Source organism: Colletotrichum jinshuiense, chromosome 7 (assembly GCF_051148585.1).
Source record: "Colletotrichum jinshuiense chromosome 7, complete sequence".
Taxonomy (NCBI): Eukaryota; Fungi; Ascomycota; class Sordariomycetes; order Glomerellales; family Glomerellaceae; genus Colletotrichum; species Colletotrichum jinshuiense.
This window is the reverse complement of record NC_139314.1, coordinates 3,032,241-3,054,491: the sequence shown is the minus strand read 5'-3', so window position 1 is coordinate 3,054,491 and position 22,251 is coordinate 3,032,241. Positions and strand designations below refer to the sequence as shown.

The 22,251-nt window shown below is 56.2% G+C and overlaps 6 protein-coding genes across 6 annotated transcripts; 4 read left to right on the top strand and 2 right to left on the bottom strand.

Moving 5' to 3' along the window:
- Window positions 1–382: 382 nt before the first annotated feature.
- Window positions 383–3,119, top strand: EsH8_VII_000797 (uncharacterized protein; the record flags this gene model as incomplete). The annotated part of the gene is made up of 2 exons (XM_083270930.1): window positions 383–606; window positions 668–3,119. 2 exons carry the CDS (start codon window positions 383–385, stop codon window positions 3,117–3,119), a joined length of 2,676 nt encoding a protein of 891 aa, XP_083128487.1.
- Window positions 3,120–3,383: 264 nt separating this feature from the next.
- EsH8_VII_000796 (uncharacterized protein) lies at window positions 3,384–3,821 on the top strand (the record flags this gene model as incomplete). The annotated part of the gene is made up of 2 exons (XM_083270929.1): window positions 3,384–3,458; window positions 3,513–3,821. 2 exons carry the CDS (start codon window positions 3,384–3,386, stop codon window positions 3,819–3,821), a joined length of 384 nt encoding a protein of 127 aa, XP_083128486.1.
- Window positions 3,822–4,205: 384 nt separating this feature from the next.
- Window positions 4,206–6,685, bottom strand: EsH8_VII_000795 (tRNA dihydrouridine synthase DUS3; the record flags this gene model as incomplete). The annotated part of the gene is made up of 3 exons (XM_083270928.1): window positions 4,206–4,287; window positions 4,348–6,264; window positions 6,318–6,685. 3 exons carry the CDS (start codon window positions 6,683–6,685, stop codon window positions 4,206–4,208), a joined length of 2,367 nt encoding a protein of 788 aa, XP_083128485.1.
- A 1,200-nt stretch (window positions 6,686–7,885) lies between these two features.
- Window positions 7,886–9,587, bottom strand: EsH8_VII_000794 (Metallo-dependent phosphatase-like protein; the record flags this gene model as incomplete). Its single annotated transcript, XM_083270927.1, has 3 exons — window positions 7,886–7,915; window positions 7,982–8,134; window positions 8,187–9,587. 3 exons carry the CDS (start codon window positions 9,585–9,587, stop codon window positions 7,886–7,888), a joined length of 1,584 nt encoding a protein of 527 aa, XP_083128484.1.
- Window positions 9,588–16,607: 7,020 nt separating this feature from the next.
- On the top strand, window positions 16,608–17,630 carry EsH8_VII_000793 (SUR7/PalI family-domain-containing protein; the record flags this gene model as incomplete). Its single annotated transcript, XM_083270926.1, has 1 exon — window positions 16,608–17,630. One exon carries the CDS (start codon window positions 16,608–16,610, stop codon window positions 17,628–17,630), a length of 1,023 nt encoding a protein of 340 aa, XP_083128483.1.
- Window positions 17,631–18,351: 721 nt separating this feature from the next.
- EsH8_VII_000792 (WD40-repeat-containing domain protein) lies at window positions 18,352–21,909 on the top strand (the record flags this gene model as incomplete). The annotated part of the gene is made up of 2 exons (XM_083270925.1): window positions 18,352–18,369; window positions 18,466–21,909. The coding sequence occupies 2 exons, from the start codon at window positions 18,352–18,354 to the stop codon at window positions 21,907–21,909; spliced, it is 3,462 nt and encodes a 1,153-aa protein (XP_083128482.1).
- Between the last annotated feature and the right edge of the window lie 342 nt (window positions 21,910–22,251).

Below are 22,251 nucleotides of genomic sequence, written 5' to 3'. Positions count from 1 at the left end.
GCTTGGGGCAGATCTGGGCTATCGCGGAGATGGGGTCCTTAGCGTTTACCGCTGGTTTTGTGCGACCCTTTCAGTGGTACGGTACAGCTCCCGGCCCAACCAATTCACCAGCAGGAGGACATTGCGTCACATGCCGACCAGCCTCCGAAGAGAGATCGAGACGCAATCGAAGCAGCGAGCGAACAATCCAACGACACGAGCGCAAGTCACATGCAGAGCAACGCTGACTCTTGTCCTCTGTTTCAACTTCCCAGTTTGCGAGAAACAAAAAATTCCAGGCGAGCGATTACGACAACTATGCCTTCTTCTCCCTGCAGATAGTTGTAGGCGCCTCAGTGTCGTCGATGCTCCGAGTATCACCGCCGCACTCCTGTAAATGGAGATGTCATTCCGCTTCCCTTTTCCAGTCAACGACCCGCGAATGCATCGCGAGGAGGAACTGACTCTGGCAAGAGTCGCCTCTCAACGTGCTAGCAATCGGCCTTCTCCCCTGGATACTCCCTTACCGCTTGAGGCGCGAAATGAGGCCTCCACCGAACCCGTGACACCGTCTCCTTTATCGACTTCGAAGAGGAAATGGGTCTTCGCGGACCCTGTGGCCTTTAGGTGAGCTATACCAAGCATTCGAATACATGCCAAGTGTACTGATTTATTATCTACCGAGCAGATATCTAGAGAGCGATCCATCGGTTACGGTCCTCGAGCGTCGAGGAGTTCTGCAGGGGTACGAGCTGTACCTGGTCGAACAATGGGCTTGTTCAAGAAAGTCACCAACACTGGTGATTGTCACATACACGGGTGACCCAAAACACTCGGTCGTCGTTGGGGTGCTGGCCGTCCCTGCGGATGAGAGTATATGGTCAGACCGCCTGCGATTCTACTTTAAGGCCATTCACCAATACCATGCACGGCCGAAGGAGACGCCTTTGGGCGATGTCATGGTCACCAACCTCAGCAGCTTTCCGTCAGCTCTGACAGTAATACCCGTCCCCGAGGGCGACATACGCACCCATCGTCAGGCCTTCATCGTCAACGAGAACCTGAAGCGTCTGGGTTGTTCTGGGCGATCTGGCATGAATCTTTCGGACCCCACTCCTGCGACTCAGGCCAAATTTTACCAGCTGTACAAGACAAGCGAGAAAGTCCCCTTTGCACAGTCGGTAGTGGAACTTGTCAAACTGTGCCAAGTCTCCCTGTTCATGTTCGGGAAGCTAGACATGGAATATATCGACGGATTGCTGTGCGATAAGACAGAAGAATCCATTGGGAACTGGTGGACCGAGCTCGGCGCTGAATCCTACAATGTCGAACCAACGGACGGTATCCTGGGACCGACAACGGTGGCAGCCCTACTAGGCATGCTGATGGGTGCCAGGAACCGGCTGCATTACTACGGCGCACCGGTTTCCAAGGATGTCTTCGATATTGAGAGCACGAAAAGGGGCATCGGTTATTTTCAAAAGGCGTACAAAATTGAGCGGACAAGACGACTGGATCGTCAAACCATTCTCAAGCTCCATGCTGTCACGGCAAAAGCAGCCGCCGGTGAAGGATGGGGCGTGCAGAAGGCAGTTAAGTCCACCGTTGCCGAAATCGGCGGTAAAAGGGGCGAGCTCGTCATTGGCATGGTTGGTGGGAAAGACAAGGCCGGCATAGCTGACATAGAAACCGTCGATATTGATAAGTTCATTGCTCTGGCTCACGGCGAGCGTGCAAAGTGGCTCTGGTACGGAAAACCCAGAAGAGCGGCCCCGGAGCTGCAGGAGAAGCCGCTGGACGTGGCGCAGCCACTGTTCGGAAAGGACGAAATTATTGCGCAGACAGGCAAACGAACACAATCGTTGCCATTAGAAGAGGAACTTCAAAAACAGAAGGAAGAGTCACCCGGTGTCTACTCAACCCCAGCGCCTGCCTCAGCTGTTAGTATGGTTGAAAACCCGGGTGAGAAAGACGCTCTTAGGAAAACAGTCTTCAAATCGGTCGCTGGCAGAGTCAGCGATGCCAAGTCCGGACTTGGCCGCATCAAGGATGTTGTTGGGACTGGTCTGAGGGGACATGCGAGTCGCCCCAGCAGAGACGACTTTGGCGAAAATGGCTACAGCAGCCCCGGCGTCTCGGCCCTAGCGCAATCTTCAGCGGCTTTATCCTCTCCAGTCATGGTTGGCAGAGCCTTCACGTGGAAGAACAAGCCGGAGGAGTACCTGACGGCTTTTAAGAAGGAGGAAGAGGCTGCGCAGGGGCTACGGGAATCATCGCAAGAACTTGAAAAAGCTCACACTGAGGGCAGACCAAACCACGAAGCCTCCGATCCAAGTTCGACTCAAGTTGAGGGCGAATTTGCTACGCCTCCCAATGGGCCGGTAAAGGACGAGCTTGACCGAGTCCAGTCATCGGTGGCGGGTTCCGTTGTTGACGAGGCCGATCTCCACGGCCCCTTTGAAACAGAAAGAACTGGCAATACTGCCGTGAGCTTTCTCCAACGCCGGCATAGCATTGCTGTTTCAAGACTTTCCTACAAGCACCCTCTGAATGAAGCTCGGTGGCCCCGGCGGTTATCTTTTGGAGACGCCGAGGAAGCGGTTCTGCGATGGGAAGAAATAACCGAACTGTACGACGACAAGCACTTTTCCACGGCCGATGCTTTACAACAGCAAGCCAGTCTAGCCGAGTTCGCTCGCAGCCTGTACGACTCTATCGCAACCATCAAGCGTGAGGTCAATCCTTGGGTGGAGTCGAAGGTCAAGGCCGTCGATTCCCTGGACGAACACTACGCCCGTGAGCAGGAGGACCTACAAACTCTGTATTACCAGCTCAGCGAGGCTTACCATCGGGTCAAGCAGAGCTCGACGGAGCTCATTGCCGAAGAGCGGGCGCATATCACCGAAGCTATTAAGGAGGTTGAGGTTCTCGTGGCGCGACTTGAGTACGAGATCAATGGACTCGTGAGCAAGGTAGACGACGTCGAAGACGGTGTGAGGCTATTCGAGCGGCAAGTTGAGGACGTGGAGAAGCGCGCCGAGGAGCTCAAAGCGACGCTGGAAACAGAGAGCTGGGCGCACTGGTTTGTCAGAACGCTGACGGGCATCGGGACGGGACCGAATATCACGAGAGGGGCGTAGGAGATGGAAGATGGTGACAGTGGTCGCCGGGCTGCATAGCGTGGTTAATTTGGTCGCAACGGGAAATACCCATCAAGGACTTTACATCTTTATTCCGGAAATATCAGATGCTGTATTAAGGCGCAAGGATATGTATTCGTCGATCAAGAATGGCAGTGCTTCTAGAGAATTATCAATAATAGTATATTGGAGCTGTCCAATTTTAGCCAGACTTGGTACCAACCCTCTGGAGGGGTAAAAAATGAGGTGAAGCTAGGCCTTGGCATGAGTTGGCTCAACCTCTCGGACTGCCCTCCCTTTGGCCTTCCCTCCAGCCCCCCTCAAGAGAAGAACAAAAACGTCAGTATGATAAAATTTGTCACCGGAAGAGCCAAAAGCTAACCAGCCCAATAGTCCCTCCCCCAAGCCTCTGTTTCGGAATGGATAAGGCCGATGTGTCCTCTCAAAGGTGAAAACTACATTCTCCAGGCTGTAAAGTCGCAAGAGAGGGAGGAGACACAATGCGGAGCCTATGTGGTAGCAAACGCACTTATTCTTCCGGCGCTGGCTTCGACATTCTTTGCGAAGCAGCTCGAGCAGGAGCGTATCCCGAAGAAGGACCCGGACATGCTTGCTGCTGGGCCGCTGCAGATCAAGGAGGGCGAGTATGGGGAGAAAGAGAATAGGCCGAAGGCAATGCCTGTAGACCACGAAATGATATGAAGGGTCCATTGTAATAGGTTACATGCCCTTGGGCAGGGGGACGCTGCAAGCTCGGGCGGATCAGGGTTCACCAGGAAACGGCCATTCGGGAATAGTTACTAAGGTAGTTCCATCACATCACCCAGCTTCTGGGTCGACATCGATGCAGAGCCTCTGAGTAAATGCTAATACGGTTTATTTTCTCTATGCCACTTTTGTGTTCGTTTGCAGCGACTTATGACTGTGTTTGATGGTAGTCTTGAGCTTGACCACCATGCCTTCAGGTTACATGTGTACGCCGAATTCCGCATAAAAGTCATAGACGGCAAAAGACTCCCCTTGGGTTCTTCACGACCCAGGTCTGAAGAGGGAGAAAGAGTGGTCTCGTTTCATATTGTTGCGGGCTCAGCCCTCAGCCTCGTAGGCATGAGACTTGTGCTTGGGCTGGAATGTAAAGTTCGGGTGGGCAGGGCCAAGGAACATTTCACTGTCACATAGTTAGCAAATCAAGCCATTATATACCTGCTCGCCGAAAGAGTTTGCATACCTAATCTTGATCCAGTCGCGGTAGTTCTTGCTCGCAAGCAGCGTCTCCAGGTCGTTGCGTCCATTGTAGGCAGGCGGCCGGTCATTGAGGTCGGGCGGGAGGTACTCGAGCAGACCAATAGGGACATATCGGTGCGTGAAGCTGAGCCACTCCAGGAGGAAGCGGCGGGTAAAACCAATACCCAACTCGTCGGTACCCCAAGCCTCCATACCGAAGCGGCAGAACTTCTCAACGTAGGTGAGACGCTCTGTGGCCGACTTGTCGAGGTACTGGCCCTTCTCAATCTCCTCAAAGAGCCAGGGCTTGACAAGGGCGCCGCGACCGATCATGACGGTGTCAACCTTGGCCTTCTCAATGTGCTCAAAGTAGTCGACGTGGGAGTAGCAGTCGCCGTTTCCGAGGAAGAACATGCGCCCGTCCTTGGCGTTGGGAAGGGTAGACTCGTCAACCTCTTGAGCCGTGTCGGTAATCTTGTCCTTTTGCTCGTTGTATGACTTGATCATGGCGGCGCACTCGGCAATGTAGCCCCAGTCGGCCTTCTTGGTATACCGCTGCTCTCTGCTGCGGCCGTGGAGGGTGATGGCAGCGCAACCGGGAGCGCCGAGACGGTCGCGGTTCTCTCGCGAGCCGAAGGCAAGCTTGCCGATGATAGCACTCGCCGTGGGACGGTTCTGCTTAACACCAGTGCGGAGCTTGACCGTGATGGGGACATCTCCGGATACTGTGTTCATGCCGCGGACCATGCGCTCAAGCTTGCCATGGGCCTCGAGAAGGGCAGAGCCGCCACCGGCCTTATAGACCATGTCGATGGGGCAGCCGCAGTTGAGGTCGATGAGGCGCAGGTGAGGAATAAAGCGGTTGAGGAGGTCGGCAGACTTGACGCAATGCCAGGCCTGGCTGCCAGAGATCTGCGCTCCGAACTTGAGATCACGGGAGTTATCATAACCCTGGACAATGCTGGCGCTGCTAGGGTCAACCTTGGGCGGGCTAATCTCGCTCTCGTGAGCCTTCATCAGCGCCCAGTCATTCTTGACTCCTTGCACCAGGGGCATACCCAAGGCCATCTCGGAGTAGGTGAGTTCGGCGCCAAGCTCCACACAGAGACGACGAAAAGGCAAGTTGCCCTGGGTGGTCAGCGGGGCCAGAGCGGGCGTTTCCTTGCCAAAGTATAGCCTGCGCTTTTCGGAGGGCTTCAGAGGAGGGTCGACATACTGCGCCCGCAGATCCTCCTGCGTGCTAGTCATTTGGTCTTTGCGGCGCTGATGGAATTCGTCACCCAGTCTTGCCTCCTTGTTCATCCAGGTGATGTACTTGTCGGTTTCCGTGAAGTCGATGCGCTTACGGCTTAGATCGATCTTGATCTGGTTCTCCGTGTTGTTGTAAACACCTGGGCGAAGATCCTCGCGTCCGATCTCAACAGGGGCGCTACCATTCTTTGCGTCCTCGAGGTTCTCAACCAAAATGAGTTCCTTGCGGCCGTCTTCGTGCTCAACCTCCTTCATGTGGCTCTTGACAAAGCGGCACTTCCAGCCGGAGGAACAGCTGCCCAACTGCTCGAAAACGGGGCATTTGCCCTCAAAAGTGTCGAGATCCTCGCGGCGACCCTCCTTGAGGTACTTGCGCAGATCATGAAGCAAGTTGCACCTGTCGCCAAACTTGCACTCACGCGGAGAGAACTCAGCGGTGTAGGCACGACTGTTGCAGAGGCGGAGGGCATCATCAAAGTGACCGAAGCTGCGTTCCTTGTTCTGGCCTTTCTCCCGCTTCTCGCGTTTCTTCTTGTCGCGGCCGTCACGGTTGTCTCGGGCATCTCCCTTGCGGTCATTCTGCCCATCGCCTTGGTCACGGCCTTCGGCTGCATCATCATCGGCAACATCATCAGGTTCCCTCACCTGGCCCTCCTTGTAAACGAGGTACCTGAGATATAAGTCAGTTGCAAGAGTCTGTTGGGGGGTCTGAGGCGTACTCACTCAGCCTTGATGGGGGCCTGTCCGCGCCTTATGTCTCTGTCATCCTTCTTCGGTTGCGCAGTGGCATCTCCGCTTTGGGCTTCGGCAGGCTTCTTCTCCTCGGTGGCAGGTGCGTCACTCATCTGGATATCGGCCTTCTCCGAGAGTGTGGACTGGTTCGCGGCGCCATCTGTCTTCTCAACGTTCCCGTTCGCGGAAACAGGCTCCACGCGCTTCGTGGATTCGTCAACGGCAACCCGCTCTCCAGCAGCTTGCAAATCAGCGGCTTTTGCGCCGGCGTCGCCCGCCTGCAACGAGGCATCGTCCACCTTAATGCGCTTTGCCGCTCGCTGGTCAGACTCGTCGACCTGGGGTGCCTGGTTCTCCATTTTGATAGAATCTTTGTGCCAAATGCTTGATGAGATAAGTTAAAACTTGAAAACGTCTTCCTTGATGGGCGAATGACAAAATAAGTGAGAGGGTCAGTGGCGTTCGAGGTGAAGTTGACTAGGGAAAATACAAGGCGAGAGGGAACCGAACTGTTGCAAGGATGAAAGAGAAGGGAAAGCAAAGGAAAAAACTTTGCTCGCCGCTGCGTACAACCCGCAGTGTAAAAGGCAGGTGCTTTGGATGAGACTCGTAAGGTCAATTCGTCCAAGAACAATGAGTTGCCCGGGGTCTCGCTGCTGGTTCTTCAGCAATGGCAAACTCTGGGACGATTCACTTGTACCGCGGTGAATCTTTCGTGAGGTCGCGGCGGCATGAAAAAAAAGAAGTTGATGTCACAGGCTGAGCTACGTACGGAAAGTGGGGCTGCCTCCTGGAGGGGCAACTGCCTCACGCATGGTGTCTCGCCGCACAGAATTAGGCGCGTTGGCAGCAGGCGCGATTGCCTTGGTTTTAAACATTGCTATGAAATATCCTGTAATATTGTATAACGAGCATGGCGAATGGAATGGTTTATCGGATTGTCATCTCAAGGTGCCATCACTCAAGTGGGAAACCGAGCATGTAAAAAGTCAAGTCCCAGTATCCCTACCTAACTACCTTACTACTGAATGACGATAACCCTTCCCGCTGGTCCATGTCTTCATCCATGAACGTCCGTAGATGGCCTGAAGGTACGCAGTATCGCTAGCTGGTGTTGCAGCAGTCCAAGACAGGCCGGTTCCAAGAGCCACCTTCATTCTCCACCAGAGCATGGTGCTTATGCCCACCATATCGAAGAAATCCACCTGGTCTCCAGCTGCATTACGCTTTTGTCCAAGCCATGCCGAGACCTAGAATAACGAACTGCACCTGCTGGAGTTTGACCCTGCCAAGTATCCCAACCTGGCCATCACTCGACTCGGCTTTTACGCCTTTTGCAAGCATCGTCCGTGGTAACCAGACTCGAGTTGGCGCCCGTGTCCTTCGGGGAGTTCCACCTGCCGAGGGTATTCGCGATGGCGCCGGAGTCGTATTGGCCCGCCCCAAGAGCCCTGGACTGAACCTTCCGCACGGTTGCCCGACTAATTGTAATTCGTGATAATCCATCAATGAATGGAGATAATTTTGCTGTCCCTCTTCTCCCCAGCACGGCCTCCTCATCAAACGCTTCGCGGCTCGACATGTGCAGGCTATGCAAACCATTAGTCTTTCGTCTGCTTTCTGGAATATCAGATGCCCATGCCGGAGCTACTTACCGGACTGTTTAGCATGCTTTGTCTCTTGCTCCTGCCCTTCTTGATGTGGCTCTTTAGCGCACTCGAGTCCAGCGGCTTAAGCAGCTCGAAGCTGCAGAGCAACTCATTGGAGACGGACATGACGGCGCCCCAGTTGTCGAACTCGCCACAGTACTGATATCACGTGTTAGCAGAGACCACCGCAAGTAGGTCGGGTAGTACTTACGTTGGGGGCGCTGAAAACTGTTACAAGGACCCTATCGTTGAAGAATTCGTACCCGTCCTCAACCACCATATGCGCTCGGCAAATCAAGTCGAAATCGTGGGTCGCAAGGAAATCGAGAATTACCCTCTTGCCGAAACAATAGCTCACGCCTCTCTCGTTGGCCTCCCAATCTTGTTCCATATCGGCAGGATCAGACCACAGCAAATCGTTTAGAAGCCCGTAGTCGGGGACATCGGTGGGCCGAGCAATGTTGCGGATGTCATCCATGTGGCTCAGGGCCGGAGACAATCCACCGTGGACACAGAAAATCTTGCCAGCGACAACAGCAGCAATGGGCAGAGTGTTGAAACAGTCGATGAACGTCTTCCAGATCTTGACATTACAGCGGCGCTTGCATTCATCATAGAACCCGTAGACTCTGGTGACGTTAGCACACTCGTGATTGCCTCTCAGCAAGAAGAAGTTCTCGGGGAATTTGAGCTTGTAGCAAAGTAGCAAAAGGATTGTCTCGAGAGACTGCTTGCCCCGATCAACGTAATCGCCCAGGAACAGGTAGTTGGACGAGGGCGGGAAGCCGCACATTTCGAACATGCGAATCAGGTCCGTGTACTGCCCGTGAACATCACCCACAATCTTGACTGGGGCGTCGAGTTCCAAGAGAGCCGGCTGGGAGAGAAGAACTTCACGGGCTCGTTGGCAGATGGCCACAATCTCGGCATTCTTCAGGCACACGCTCTTCGTAACCTTGCCGGCGTAGCCTGCATCGAGGAGCCGCTTGATGAAGTCGTCGAGGTCGATGTCCTTGATCTCGCTCATGGCAACGCCTCCCTCTTGTCTGTCGCCGGAGTTTGTCGACACAGTCTTCGCAACCGGCGTGGCAGCACCGTCGCCGCCCTTGGCCAAAATCGACTTGCCCGGGAGCTGCATGTGGGTATTCAAACTACCTCCAGCAGATGGAGGCTGGTCTGAGACGTGATCGACCTCGCCCGAGGCTTGTGCGGCGCTCACATCGTGGTGCCCGCTCTTGATGGTGCTGGATTGGGTCGGGGACGGCGGCGGCTGGGAGTCATCGAGCGGGGATTCGGTATCGCCGTCAGGCGATAGGGGCGACGTGGCGGAGTCATTGCGGCCTCGCGAGGCACTGGACTTCGCGCTTTTCCCCGACTTGACCGAAGCGGCGTCGGACTTTTCGTCTGTAGGAGAGGTGATGACTGAGTTTCTCGGGCTGTCGGTCTTGCTCGCTCCGGGGATCTTGGATCGAAGAGCCTTGAATGAGCGCGACGAGTCTTTGGTGTCGGATCTGCCAAATGAAGGGTATGACTTGAGATCTTCGGCGGTGCGGTCACCGCCGGCGCCCTTGCCAGATGCATGGCCGCCTTCTTTGGATGGCTGGTTTCCCATAATGTAGCTCTGCTGCCGATGCAAAGGGAACGGCGGTCGGAGCTGTTGTCTGTCGGGTGTGCGCGTGTGCTGGCCTCGTCTTCGTCTGATGTATGGCTGGCCTACACGTCTCGCCGCAACAGCCGAGTCTGGCAGGGGGTCGGGATAAAAATACGATGCTGTGCTGCAATGCAGGTCCTAGGGAGGATGGAATAAACGATCGAGGATGGACAGGAAGCGGATGCGGGAGGGAGAGCGGCGTCCACTTGAGTTGTCCGTTTTGGGCGCGTTAAGGCGATTGCCTTTGATCGATGGCTGGAGAAGAAAAGGGTCGCCGGTAAGCGAGGAAGTGGGCGAGTGACGTATACGTGGCTCGCGGGCGGTTGTTGGGGCAAGCGATAGAAAATGGGTACAAGTCGGCGGCGCGGATGGAATGAGCTATTGAGGCATTCGCCCAAGACTGTGTGGTGTAAGAATTCTGGTCAGCCTCGTTCGGATCGCGTGTGCAGGAGATAAGGCGAAAGAAAGAGCCGAGTTGCCGCTGATGAGGAGTAAGAGTAGGAGTAGGAGTAGGAGGGACGAATGCAGGATGGGTGCTTAGGCGACAGGCATGGGATAAGCGGATATTAGGTTTGGCTCCGTACCTCGATGGGTGGGTAGATGCCTCTGCGGAAAGGCAGGACGCAAGTCAATGGAATGCGGGGAGGGACGAATGGAGAATAGCTAGCAAGCAAAGCGGGTAGAGCAGAGCAGAGAAGAGCAGCAGCAGCAGATGGCGAGTGAGACTTTTGTTGCTAAGGTAAGGCAAATGGGGAAAGTAAGGTTGGCCGAGGCGTAGAGCACGGCGCAGGGTGTGGGAGCGTGTGTGTGTGGCGGGAGGTGGTGGTGGTGACAAAGTTGGCCGATCAGATTCTGCAAAGAGGAAGTCCAGTCCCAGTCCAACCCAAATGGAATCTGGTGTCTGTGTCTGTGTCCCAAGGTCGTGGTTGGCGGCTGGGCTGCCAAGGGTCCAAAGATGGAGTTGGAATACTTTGGAGGGGGTAAATGGTCTCACGGAGGAGCGGTGCTGTCTCGCTATTTGTTATCGCTGTTTTCCCTGTCGACGGCGCCTGAAACTCGTGCTGGTCCACTGGGCTGGGCTGACCGGGCCTACAGGCTTGTCTTGCAGTGTCTGTGCTGTCTTTTTGACCCTGGTTGTTGTCGAGCCACCTTGTTTGCCTCAAATTGTCTCGCCTTGCGCAGTAGGGAGGTACCTTACAGGAAGCCCAAGGAGAATGGATGGGATATATTGGCCCAAGCAAATTTTAATACGGCTCATGTGCTTATCTGTGGTAACCTTGAGCGGGAAGAGGTGGCTGTGGATCGTTGTGTAACTGGGTGGTTGACAATGGCCAGACGCCCGAAGGAAGTTGGCAAAGTGCAGAGGTGGTGCTTGCTTGGACGATGCCCTTGGTGCTTGACCCCTGTGTTAACGTTGGACGATGAAAGATTCTTGGTGGACAGGGTTGAGAAGGAGACAAGAGATGTGCAGGCGCGTGAATAGAACTTGGCAAGCTGGTAGACTAGATTGGACGTCGAAAACCACAGAGTGTGGAAGAAGGAATGCTACCAAAACCCAGGTAGTGTTTGTTGTAGGAAGAGAAGAGAAGAGAAAGACGAACCCGGACAAGAGGTGAGGATGTCAACCCTCTGTGTGCGGCGTGATGCATATGCTGAGGCTGCAGTTGACGGCCAGGGTGCCTCCTGTCACGGCCACTTCATTCCCATGTTCACCAGACCCGCATCGGAAGCAGTATCTAATATTGAGGCCAATGAGATCAGATGCGGTGCAGCTCAGCACAGCACGGGGAACAACGCAGTGCAATGCAAGAAGATTAGCTCGTTCCATTCACATCGGAAGGCAGGCAGGCCCCAACATGCACTGCAGCGCAGTAGTGACTGACACAGTTCGTGCTGCTTGGGAGAAGAACAGCCACCGCCTATTGCTGGGCCCGGGCCTAGGCCTAGGCCTCCTCCGCCGTGCTGCACCGCTTGCACTGGACACACCAACCTGCCCCGCGGAGGAGCACAGGTGGAAAGAAGTACCTTTCTCTAGTATTTTTGCCCTGGAGGAACTTGTTTCCTCTTGCCACCCATCCCCTCTTCCTCCACAGTCCCGCATCCATTGGGCCAGGAATGGATTCGAGGCTCCCCAGTGACGACACTTGGCGTCGAGTAGTTCCTGTCTACCGTTTTTAGTGTGAGGGTTTTCTGGTCGTGAGAACCGCCGGCCTTTGCACTTGCATCATGTAGTTGGGACTGGTCGACTCGTGGCCACCTGATGGCATTGCAAGGACCATGGCACTGCTGGGAAATTCCCGGTCACGACATGCGCATCGAGTTTGGGCGTGGGAGGCAGCGGGCGGAGAAGGGAGGAGAGAGGGGTTGCAAACACAGGAGTGAGGTACTTCAAGGCCTGGCGCAGAGTAGCCAACGATGGAGGGCCCTGAAGGTCCGGAAGGAATCATAATCAGGTGAAGAAAAAGCGCTTGCTTGTTCCTACTTCCGCGGGGTTTGTTGACAGTCGGCTCTAACCTCCGTGATGACACTACCCGAGAGATCCGCAAGCCCACACACACACACACACACTTGTACATGGAATTCTGTTTGATAGTGTCGCCTATCACCACTTAAATCCGTCGTCGAATTACCCTACGCGTTTCCTTCTCCGTCCCCCAAACCCCAAACCCCATCTGCATCCGGCTCCAGTGCAGCGGTGCCATATGCGCCGGCTGCCCCCACCCCACAAGGCAAAGGCCACAAACAGCTATGAACTGAAGTCCTGGACGAGTGAGGGGGGGGTGAGGTGTGATGAGATGAGATGGGTACGGCATCAGATCTTTGGCTCCACGTCGCCGCGACGCCCTCCCCTCCTGCGACCTCTCTGCGGATTTTCGTCCACACCACCCGTAGATGCTGAACACTGGTAAGACCTGCCGCGACAGCCCCGCAACGTCGCCTGACTTACACCGTCGTGGCTTTGTATCAAACATCGACTGCCATATCAGGTACATACGCCCTGTCGCGAACACCTCGTACATTCCTTTGGTGCGTTGCGCTCCCCCCGTCCACGTGTGCATGTGCTGCAGCTACCGAGCGACAGTCGAGGGCCTCAAAAGAGGGGAGGAGGGGATGCTTCACCGTTGCCGGGGCCAAACAGCCCGGAATGGACAGCTGCACAAGTTCTGTTGGCTGCCATGGGACTGCAGCAGCCTTCAGGTCACAGATGCGATGCAATCCGGCGCATACAGCCAGCCAGACGGGCTTGTCGGCATGACTCCCAATGACAGTCTCTCTGACTAAGCCCGATGTACGCCGCATGCCGGGGTTGACCTCGTCTAGCCCAGAGTCGGCATTCCGAGAACCACACCATGAGCCGGCGGGCAAGAGCAAGATGATGCGGATGGGCAGATATTTTGTAATGCCGCCGCCGTGTACCGCGTGTCACCCGGCTTCGCCGCCTCGGGAGCACTGATCTGAGCCCCACCAGCAAGGACTCGGACCATGTCTTCTTGGAAAGGATGGAAGTCGGCAAAAGAAGGTTGCGTGGCTGCACTATACCCGTGTGCCGCTATTGCAGGCCTCCCCTGTCCATCCATGATTGAGGGGTCACTCTCAAATTTCGGTTTTGCCGCTGAAACGGGGGCCGATTCGAGTTCACTTTCCAGTTGAGATTTTTGCAGCTGTCATGGCGTGATGTGAGTGAGCCGGAACAACCAGAATGTTTGACGGCTTGGCCGCCTAGAGAAGTGCCGTCTCCGAGGCATTTGGTGACGGTCCTTGACAAACAGCGTTGCAGCCAAGGTCGAAACCTGCTCGTTTGTCGTCCGAGTGCCCCCAATTAAGGAAGTAAACAAAACGCCAACGGATGCAATAGGACGAGGGCTTTACAAAACACGGGACGCAAATAGCTCAAGTGCCGATATGCCATTGCCAAGAAAGTCAACGAACTCCCGTGGTTGACTTTTATGTCGACGAGCCAGGCAATGCGACGAACCAAAGCGTCTCGAAGCTGTTAGAGCCCGGTTCGTCTCTCTGCAAACCCATGGGCCAAAAGTGAGCCTGGTCGGCTCCACGCTGCCCTGCAAACGACGAGCTTGGCAGACGGAGCCACGATGGTGTTCGCAACAAAGGCGAATGCAGTGTGATAACAGCCAAATCAAGCTTGAAGTCATGGCGGGGGGAGGCTGCAACGTCACCGGACCCTAGATATGGGTTATCAACTGTCAATGCCCCTCTTTCGATATTGAAGCCCTGCCAGATGCCACCGATAAGCTGCTGGGTCGTTTACCTCGCCGAGGCTGGACGGGAGCTAGCGGGCCAGCCCCGACCTGGACTTTGAGCTCAACCGTGGTGGCGGTGATGGCTTCGTCACGCATCAAACAACAGGTTAGCCAATGACGATGATTCCAAGGTCGCTTGTTCGAGAGGCTCGGCAACCTTAAAAAACTGAAGGCCTCGGGATGGCCCCATATCGAACTGAGCCCTGCGTGGTGGTTCGTCGCCGAGGGTCGGGAATTGGTGTTCTGCCCCATAGATGGCGTGGCTCCCGTGATTGGCAGGTTGAACAAGTTGATTTCTAAATTTAGAGGGTTCCGCCTCAAGGCTCATCGGGTTTGCTAGTGGGAATTTGGTCAGGGCAGATTTTTGGAGGCGGGGGGGAGCGGGCCTGATGAGTGGGCGATCTGGCGAGCCCGAACATGGTCAGCCACCATGATTACCACCCCAGCACCCGATAACCGGCTGCGACCAAACGTACCCGTGGGGCTGAGCACCTTAACACACTGACAACTTTTGACACAAGCCAACCCGAGAGAGATGGCAAGGTAGGCACGATAGCCTCGGAACGTGGGTGATAGAAAACCCGGTGCCAAGTGCTGCACGTTGCAAGATACTAGCGCTTTTTGGTGCGGCGTGTTCTCTACAGAGGAAGGGGGGAAAAAAAAGAGGAAAAGAGCTGAGCCTCCGCAGGATGACGACCCCCAGGACCACTTTAATTGCGTGGACGTATGGAGACCGACTCGCAGCTTGGACGTGTCAGACAGCGAGACGATGCCGATCAAGGCAAATCTTGATGTCGACGCGACTTTTCGAGCAGGCGAGGTGTCTCTGGGGTGCCGTAGTTACTGAGCAACAGACCACCGATCGGCTGCCCAATGAGCGGTGATTGACAGCCAAGCCTGCTAATGGTAATGGTAGCGCAAGAAGAGAAGAGCCGCCGATAGATGGCTATTACGAACTTGGAGGAATTGAGGGCCTAGCAGCTCGTGGTTCTCAGAAGTCGTTCGTACACAGTGCACGGTGCTATGTGCCCGTCCATCTGAACTGCTGAAGTTCCCAAAGTCCGAGCGGTCCAGTTCAAGGGCGAATGGCCGACTCAAAGAGCAGGACGCGTACGATGGCATGAAGAGGCAAGGAGGCGGAGGAGACGTCCCAAGCCAAGACGACAAAGCCTCTCGGAAATAATCACAGACAGCACACTCTCCCTTTACGGCCTAGTCTAGGTCTTGCAATATGTTGGGGACGCCGTGACTTGACTGCGACGGGTCGGTCGAATGCCAGGGCACTAGTATATTCAGCTCTTGGTGTTTTTCTTGGCCCAGCCTTCGTCCTAGTCAATCTGCGGCAACTTTGCTGTAGGTAAAATTGGATGGGCTTCCTGCTCAATACCATCCACCCCCGCGTCCACCACGCCAGCGACAACCCATCCGGATATGATGAGGGGCGCATTCGTTCGTCTGTATCCGTATTCGAGAAGCAGTCGGTCTCTGCAGAGGCAGAGAGAAAAAGACGAAATGTCGGTCGGGGCTTGGAAGCTGGATGGCAAAGTTTGACGCCAGTGTCAGAAAGTACCCGTGCGCAGGCAGCACAGCCAAAGTGTACCTTTGGTTGGCGTCACCGGTGGTGTCTGCCCTATGGATGACATCCCTGTCGGGGCCTGCCAGCTCTCTCTACGCTACGGTACCTACCCAGGCCGGCCCTCCCCCATGCTCTCCCGTCTTTGCTGCCTGAGCTGCCGCCATCTGTACACAAACCAACATACCGAGTATAGTGTATCCCATCGGTCATCTCCATGCTTAAAGCCAAGACGGCACCTCGAATGCCTTGCGGATATCTGCGGACATGGATGATGATTCGAGGGCCGCGTCTGGTACAGTGCTCTCGCACGGCATGTGGGAGGAAATCACCACACAAGGCAGGAACAAGGTGGAGGGAGCACGGCGCCGACACCGTTGCTCGGGCGAGGGATTCCCCAAAGGTCATGGGTGTTCCTGGCAGGGCCGGGGGCTGAGTCGTGGCCGCTATTTGTGTGGAGGCGCGTTGCAGCCCGTCAGCTCTCGGCCGCCAGAGACACACCCAAACCAGCCAACAGCAGCCCAAGAGCTGTTAGGTGACGGGAGGCAAGTGGAGGTACCGAGTACCGTACGGAGCACCCTGATCACCCCGGTGCCACTTTACATAGTGCCACAGGCTGAGCTCCTTCACCTCAGTGTGTGTGGTTGAAGCTGTGCTGTGCCAGACCAGAGCTTGCATGGTGCGCTGCGCATCAGTCCGTCCCATCTCCACCAAATTATGTTGCTGTGTACTCGGTACTGCGCCACGTCCGCGTCCCTCCCCATGTTCCCTCCCAACCTGCCCTGCGCCTTCTGCCATGCTGCATGTATCCGCACCCGGTACGTAAGGGCACTTCTCACTCTTGTTTTTTATAAACATCAGCACTCGTCCATCTGTTGTCAGCCTCTTGCTTCTCACACTCATCACTCACATCCGTTTGCCTCTAACCTACCTAACCTCAAAGGGTCTACTTACTTCCCTTTTCCCTCGCCAACTCTTCTCACCCATCTCCACCACTACCAACAACTGTTTCTTTCCTACCTAGACCACTCTCGTTGAAGAAAGACACCGACCCACCTACCGAATCCGGCTTGTAGACTGACAGTCGCACTTGTCTCGACGACCTCGCTTTTCCATCAAACCACAGATAAATATCACACAGACAAAATGGGCGTCGGCCGGGTTATCTGCGTGGCTCTGCCATTCATCCTCTCCGTCGGCTCTCTCATCTTCCTGTTGATTGCCGCTCTCGGCGGTGTTTCCAACAAGGACTTGTACATGTTCCGCGTCAACCTCACGGACTTGGAGATTAGTCCTGCCTCGGTATCGAGTATAGTGACAAGAGACGCGAAGCCCATCAACTTCGGCAACTACCATGATCGCGCTCTGCTCACCGCCGATGGCGACAATGCCATCTCTAAGGCCGCTACCGAGGACACCCAGACGAGCAACATCACCGCCGCTGACCTCGGTCTCGACAACCTCTACGACATTACCCTCTGGGGCTACTGCACAACCGACACCAACGGTGACAAGACCTGCACCAAGGCCAAGTTTGACTGGGCTTCCGACTATCTGAACACCACCACCCTCGAGACCATTGGCTCCGTTGCCGGCCGCAAGATCGAGCTCCCCGATGAGGTTACCACTGCTCTCTCCGCCTTCAAGACCGCCACCAAGTGGACCCAAGTCGCCTACATCATCGCCTTCATTGCCCTTGGTCTCGAGGTCGTCTTCGGCATCTTCGCTAACTGCACTCGCGTCATGTCGTGCGTCACTTTCCTCGTCGCCTCTGTCGCCTCTCTGGCCGTCTGCGCTTCCGCTGCTCTCTCCACCGCAATGTCTGTCATCGTTGTCGGCGCTGTTGAGGGCACTGCCAAGTTTTACGGTGTCTCGGCCGGTTTCAACAACAGCTTCCTCGCCCTTGTCTGGATCTCCGCTGCTCTGGCCCTCGGCGCCGGCTTCTTCTGGATGTTCACCATCTGCTGCTGCGCTCCCAACCACACCCGCAAGGACCGCAAGCGCCAGAGTGACGGCGAGAAGCTTCTGCCCCAGACCGGCACCTACCAGCCCATCCAGGAGGAGAACGGCATTTACAAGCAGCAGCAGGCTACCCAGTACGGTGCTCCCCGCTACGCTAGTGGCGCCCGTGGTGACATGGCCTACGAGCCTTACTCCCACCGCTCTTAAGTTCTAGGACTTACTGAGGTGTGGTAATGTCTTTACGAGGAAGCACAGTGATTTGGCAAACAGTTTGATTTCAGCATTGTTGGCGTTGGGTAACGGCTCACTATCATGAGAACGAACGGCACGCACCGAGGTGGATACGAATGTTTAGTTTTTGTAGGGAATACGATCGTCAGGGGATGAGGACGATGACAATGCTGGATTATGGGGGATTATGGGGGATTGGAGATACCCTACCAGACTCTATGTCTATAGACTTCCCAATGTTCTTATTATTACAACAACCAAAAACATACTAGAGTTTTTTAACACACTTGTTGCAACGTGTTTGTGGAATATGTGCGTTTCATGTGACAGCTTCTCCATGAAGGGTGGCGGGATCGTGACAGCCATCTCGTGGTGTGCAGGTTCAAACAACGTGCATTCTTGACCCTATTGGCACTGTCGAAGGATTGCCTCAAAATTTCTCGCAAACGCACCAAAAAAAAAACTCCACCAAGTGGCAGAGGGTTGACTCGATCCACCGCATACACCCTGTGCTGACGGAGGATGCCCTTCTACACCAGCTCAGCCGCAAAGACTAGCATCATGATCCTGGGAGTTTAGGCAACCTTTACACAAGAAACACACTCTCTCAACCCGGGACTAGGACAACCCCTCTGGTGAGATTCTAAAGTCAGATATACCTGACTTGGGCAGGCCTTCCTCGGCTGCCGCTCTCCTCATGAACCATCACCATGCAGTTAGTCATCGAAGCACCCTTGAACCTCAAAAAATAGGATTCGCGCTTTTGCGAACAAAAACGAAATGATCTAGCTGACTGATGGACTAAAAACAGCGATCCGTAGCTGGGCCCCTACAGCGGGACCATCATCTCACCCCCGTCACCGGCCTCAGCTTCTTCAACGCCAGGGACCGTGAGACGTATCTCCTCGCAGGGGAGGACACGGGGCTGAAGGTCTACGATGACGAGGGCCGGCTGCGCTGCCAGCTCAACATCTTCCGCGCCCAGCCCATCCATGGCATCCACGTTGGGGGCGGAGAAGGCGGCCAGCGCCGCGTGCTGGTCTGGGGGAACCAGGCGGTGACGGTGTTCCCTGCCAGTGTCATCGAGGAGCTTCTCGATAGCAATGGAATCGAGGGAGACGTCCCCGCGCAGCTGGGAGTCGTAGAGGCCAAGGCGCCGGACTGGATCTACGACGGCGCCATGTCTCCCGAGGAACAGGACCGCGGCGTGCTGGTTACGGCGCACAACGAGCTTCTCGAGTTTTGGATTGGGGACGACGGGAGGACGCTCGAGTTTGGGCGCATCGCTTCGCCCTCGAGGCCGATCCTGTACTCGGCTAACTTGACGTGGATATCCAAGACCTCTGTGCTAGTGGCCGGAGGCACAGTCTTTGGCGAAATCCTTGTCTGGAAGTGCCACTTCTCCGACGTCGCGGCGGAGGCAGGAGAGGACAAGAAGCCGCTGTGCGAGGTTCTCTTTGTCTTTACAGGCCACGAAGGCTCCATCTTTGGCGTGGACATCTCGCCCGAGATTGACCTTGGCGGCGGCCAAGGAAAAAAGGCAAGGCTGCTCGCCAGCTGTAGCGACGACAGAACGATTCGGATCTGGGACATTACCGAGAGGCCCGAGTCCCCGCGCTTGCAGTATGATGCGATTGGTGACGCGAGAGAGACGGGCTTCGGCGGTACAGCCGCTGCCGCTGCAGCGGACCTCACGACGACGCAAGTCGCGTCTAGCGCACCCCTGACCATGTCCATGGGCCACATCTCGCGCATCTGGCACGTTAGGTTCCCGCAGTCGCTTGACGAGCTGGCCCGGGGCTCTCCGGCTACCGTCTACTCGTTTGGCGAGGACTCGACGCTGCAGACCTGGTCGCTGGAGGTTGACGTGGAGCAGTGGCGGCAGAAGTCTCTGGCCGCCGCGGGCGAGGATGATATCCAGGTCGCTGCTAAGATCATGCACAGGGAGACATACGCCCGCCACGACGGCAAGCATATCTGGGCCACCGCCCTCGCGCAGGTGGCCGACGGAGAGGTGCTGGTCGCCACGGGCGGCGCCGATAGTAATATCAATCTTCTTTCGGACCGCTCATGCGCGTCTACTGGGGCCGTGTCCAAGATGCAGGACTTGCCGAGCGAACTTCTCACGTTGGTGATGCGGGACGTAGTTGGCAAGCTGCCAGCCCGACACCCCGACTCTGCGGTCCCGTTGGAGACGAAGGAGGCGTTCCACCGGCTCGCCTTCATCTCCGAAGACACTCTGCTCGCGACCAGCACCACCGGCCGTCTCCTAGCCGGCTCGTTCGGGCAGGAGCTGGCATGGTCTCAAATTGAAACAAATTTTGCTACGCTGACCTCGCTGAGGCTCTGCACGACGTTGAAGAGCCCGGCACCAGGCCTGGCGCTCCTGGGCACGGCGAACAAGAAGATTCTCCTCTTCAGGGACTCCACGATCCAAGAGGTCGGCACGGTGCCCGGTAAGGTTGCCGACATCTTTTGCCTCGGCAACTCCTCAGCACTCGGCGACGATGCATCGGGGGAGGCCAGCCGGCCATCCAGGCTAGAGTTCCTCGTTACAATTCTGGGGGGCGAGGAGGCCATGCAGATTCTGACCCTTGATCTGGACACTGCCACGATAACGTCCATGGTCCCCGTCCCCCATCTAGACAGCAGGTTCGTTGTCACCGCGGCCTGTCTTGTCGACGACGTCCTGATCCTCGGCTCTCGACACGGCTACATGTCCGTCCTCCGCCGCGCCGAGGCCCACCTCACGCTGCTCCCGGCCCCGGAGCGTCGCTCTACCGATTCAATAACCGCCATCCACCCCTTCCCAAACTCATCTCATTCATCAGAAGCCTCCCACATCATTACAACAAGCAAAGACGGAAACTACCGCATCTACGAACTCTCCCCATCCTCCCCAACACCCCTCCAGCTGCGTCATGAGACCGCCCCGGCCGCAGTCTCCAACCTCGAAGACGCCTGGCTCGCCGGCTCCGACTTGATTCTCTGCGGCTTCCGCAGCAAGAACTTCATCGTCTGGAACGAGACGCGGCACGAGGAGGTCGTCCGCGTCGACTGCGGCGGCGCCCATCGCGCCTTCGCTTACACCACCCAAGGTGGCAGCGAAAACAGCAGTGGACACCATAGAATACGCTTCGTCTTCAACAAGGCCGCCACTCTGGGTGTGTACACCCAGCCCGACCCTTCCACCGCTGTCGTCCATCACCGCACCCTCAAGCGCGGCACCCACGGGCGCGAGACTCGCGCCATTGCGTACTCTGGGCGTCGCTACATCGCTACGGGCGCCGAGGATACGGCGATACGGATCTGGGAATATCAGCAACCACCGCACGCCACCTCCACAGCCCCCGAAAGAAGGGGGCAACTGCGCTGCGTCAAGGTCGTCAAGGTCCACACCGCGGGACTGCAATCCCTCAAGTGGCTCGGCGAGGACCTGCTCTTCAGCTGCAGCGGCAACGAGGAATTTATGGTCTGGCGGGCGCGGGATCTCGGCGACGCGGGGCTGGGGCTGATGCGCGAGGCGGTGTTTGCGGATCGGAGCGCGGACGGGGATCTGCGGGTCACGAGCTTCGACGTCGAGGGCCTGGGAGGGAACGCCGTTGCTATCACGATGGCGTTTTCGAACTCGGCCGTCAAGACGTACCGGTACACGCCCGAGCAGGGTTTCGAGCTGATGTTCAAGGGGCAGTATACTGGGGCGTGTCTGACGCAGACCCGCCACCTCCGCATCTCCGAGCAAGGTGTATTCGATATTATCACGACCGCGACGGACGGGCACCTCGCCGTCTGGCGATCCTCGGGGAGTGACTACGTCCTCCAGCACACAGCGCGGATTCACCAGAGCAGCATCAAGGCACTCGACCTGCACCGCCTTTCGTCGCCAGACCGCGTTGTGGTCCTCACTGGAGGTGACGACAACGCGCTGGGCATCACGACGCTCGGAGCATCCACGGACGGTGGTTTCGTGCCGTTGGCGAGGGCGGGCGTAAGAAAGGCACACGCGGCCGCCATCAACGGGCTTGCAGCGCTCAAAGAGACAGGCGGCGGACAGCTGGTCTTCGTGACGGCGAGTAACGACCAGAGAGTCAAGATGTGGCGGCTCGGATGGCGCGAGGGTGTTGAGGAGGTGACGCTGTTGGCGGACGAGTATAGCGGCGTTGCGGACGCCGGAGACGTCGAGGTTATTGGAAATGGGAAGCTGGTTGTCGGAGGTGTTGGGTTGGAGGTTTGGGATTGGGCGTCGAGGGTTTGAGTGGGAAATAGGCAAAAGAAGATTCACACCAGGTAAACTACGCATGAGGAAGATGAGCTTGAGATTATTGGTGCTAAAAGATCACGCAAGCTGCACGGTTTTCAAATAACTGCCGAGTCTGGTATTGTCGTGTCGTGAAGCTTCGAGCATCTGACTGCTCTGGGATGATGGTTTTCTTCGTCCTCTTTGTGTGCTTAGAGTCAATGAACATCGATCACGACGTCGCCGAACCAACAAAAGGACACTTTCCCGGTCCTGAACCCGCCATAGAATCGTGATATTGGTTGTCGTGGGAATGGAACGGCACAAATTGTTCTAGCTCCTACTTACCTGGAAGTCATT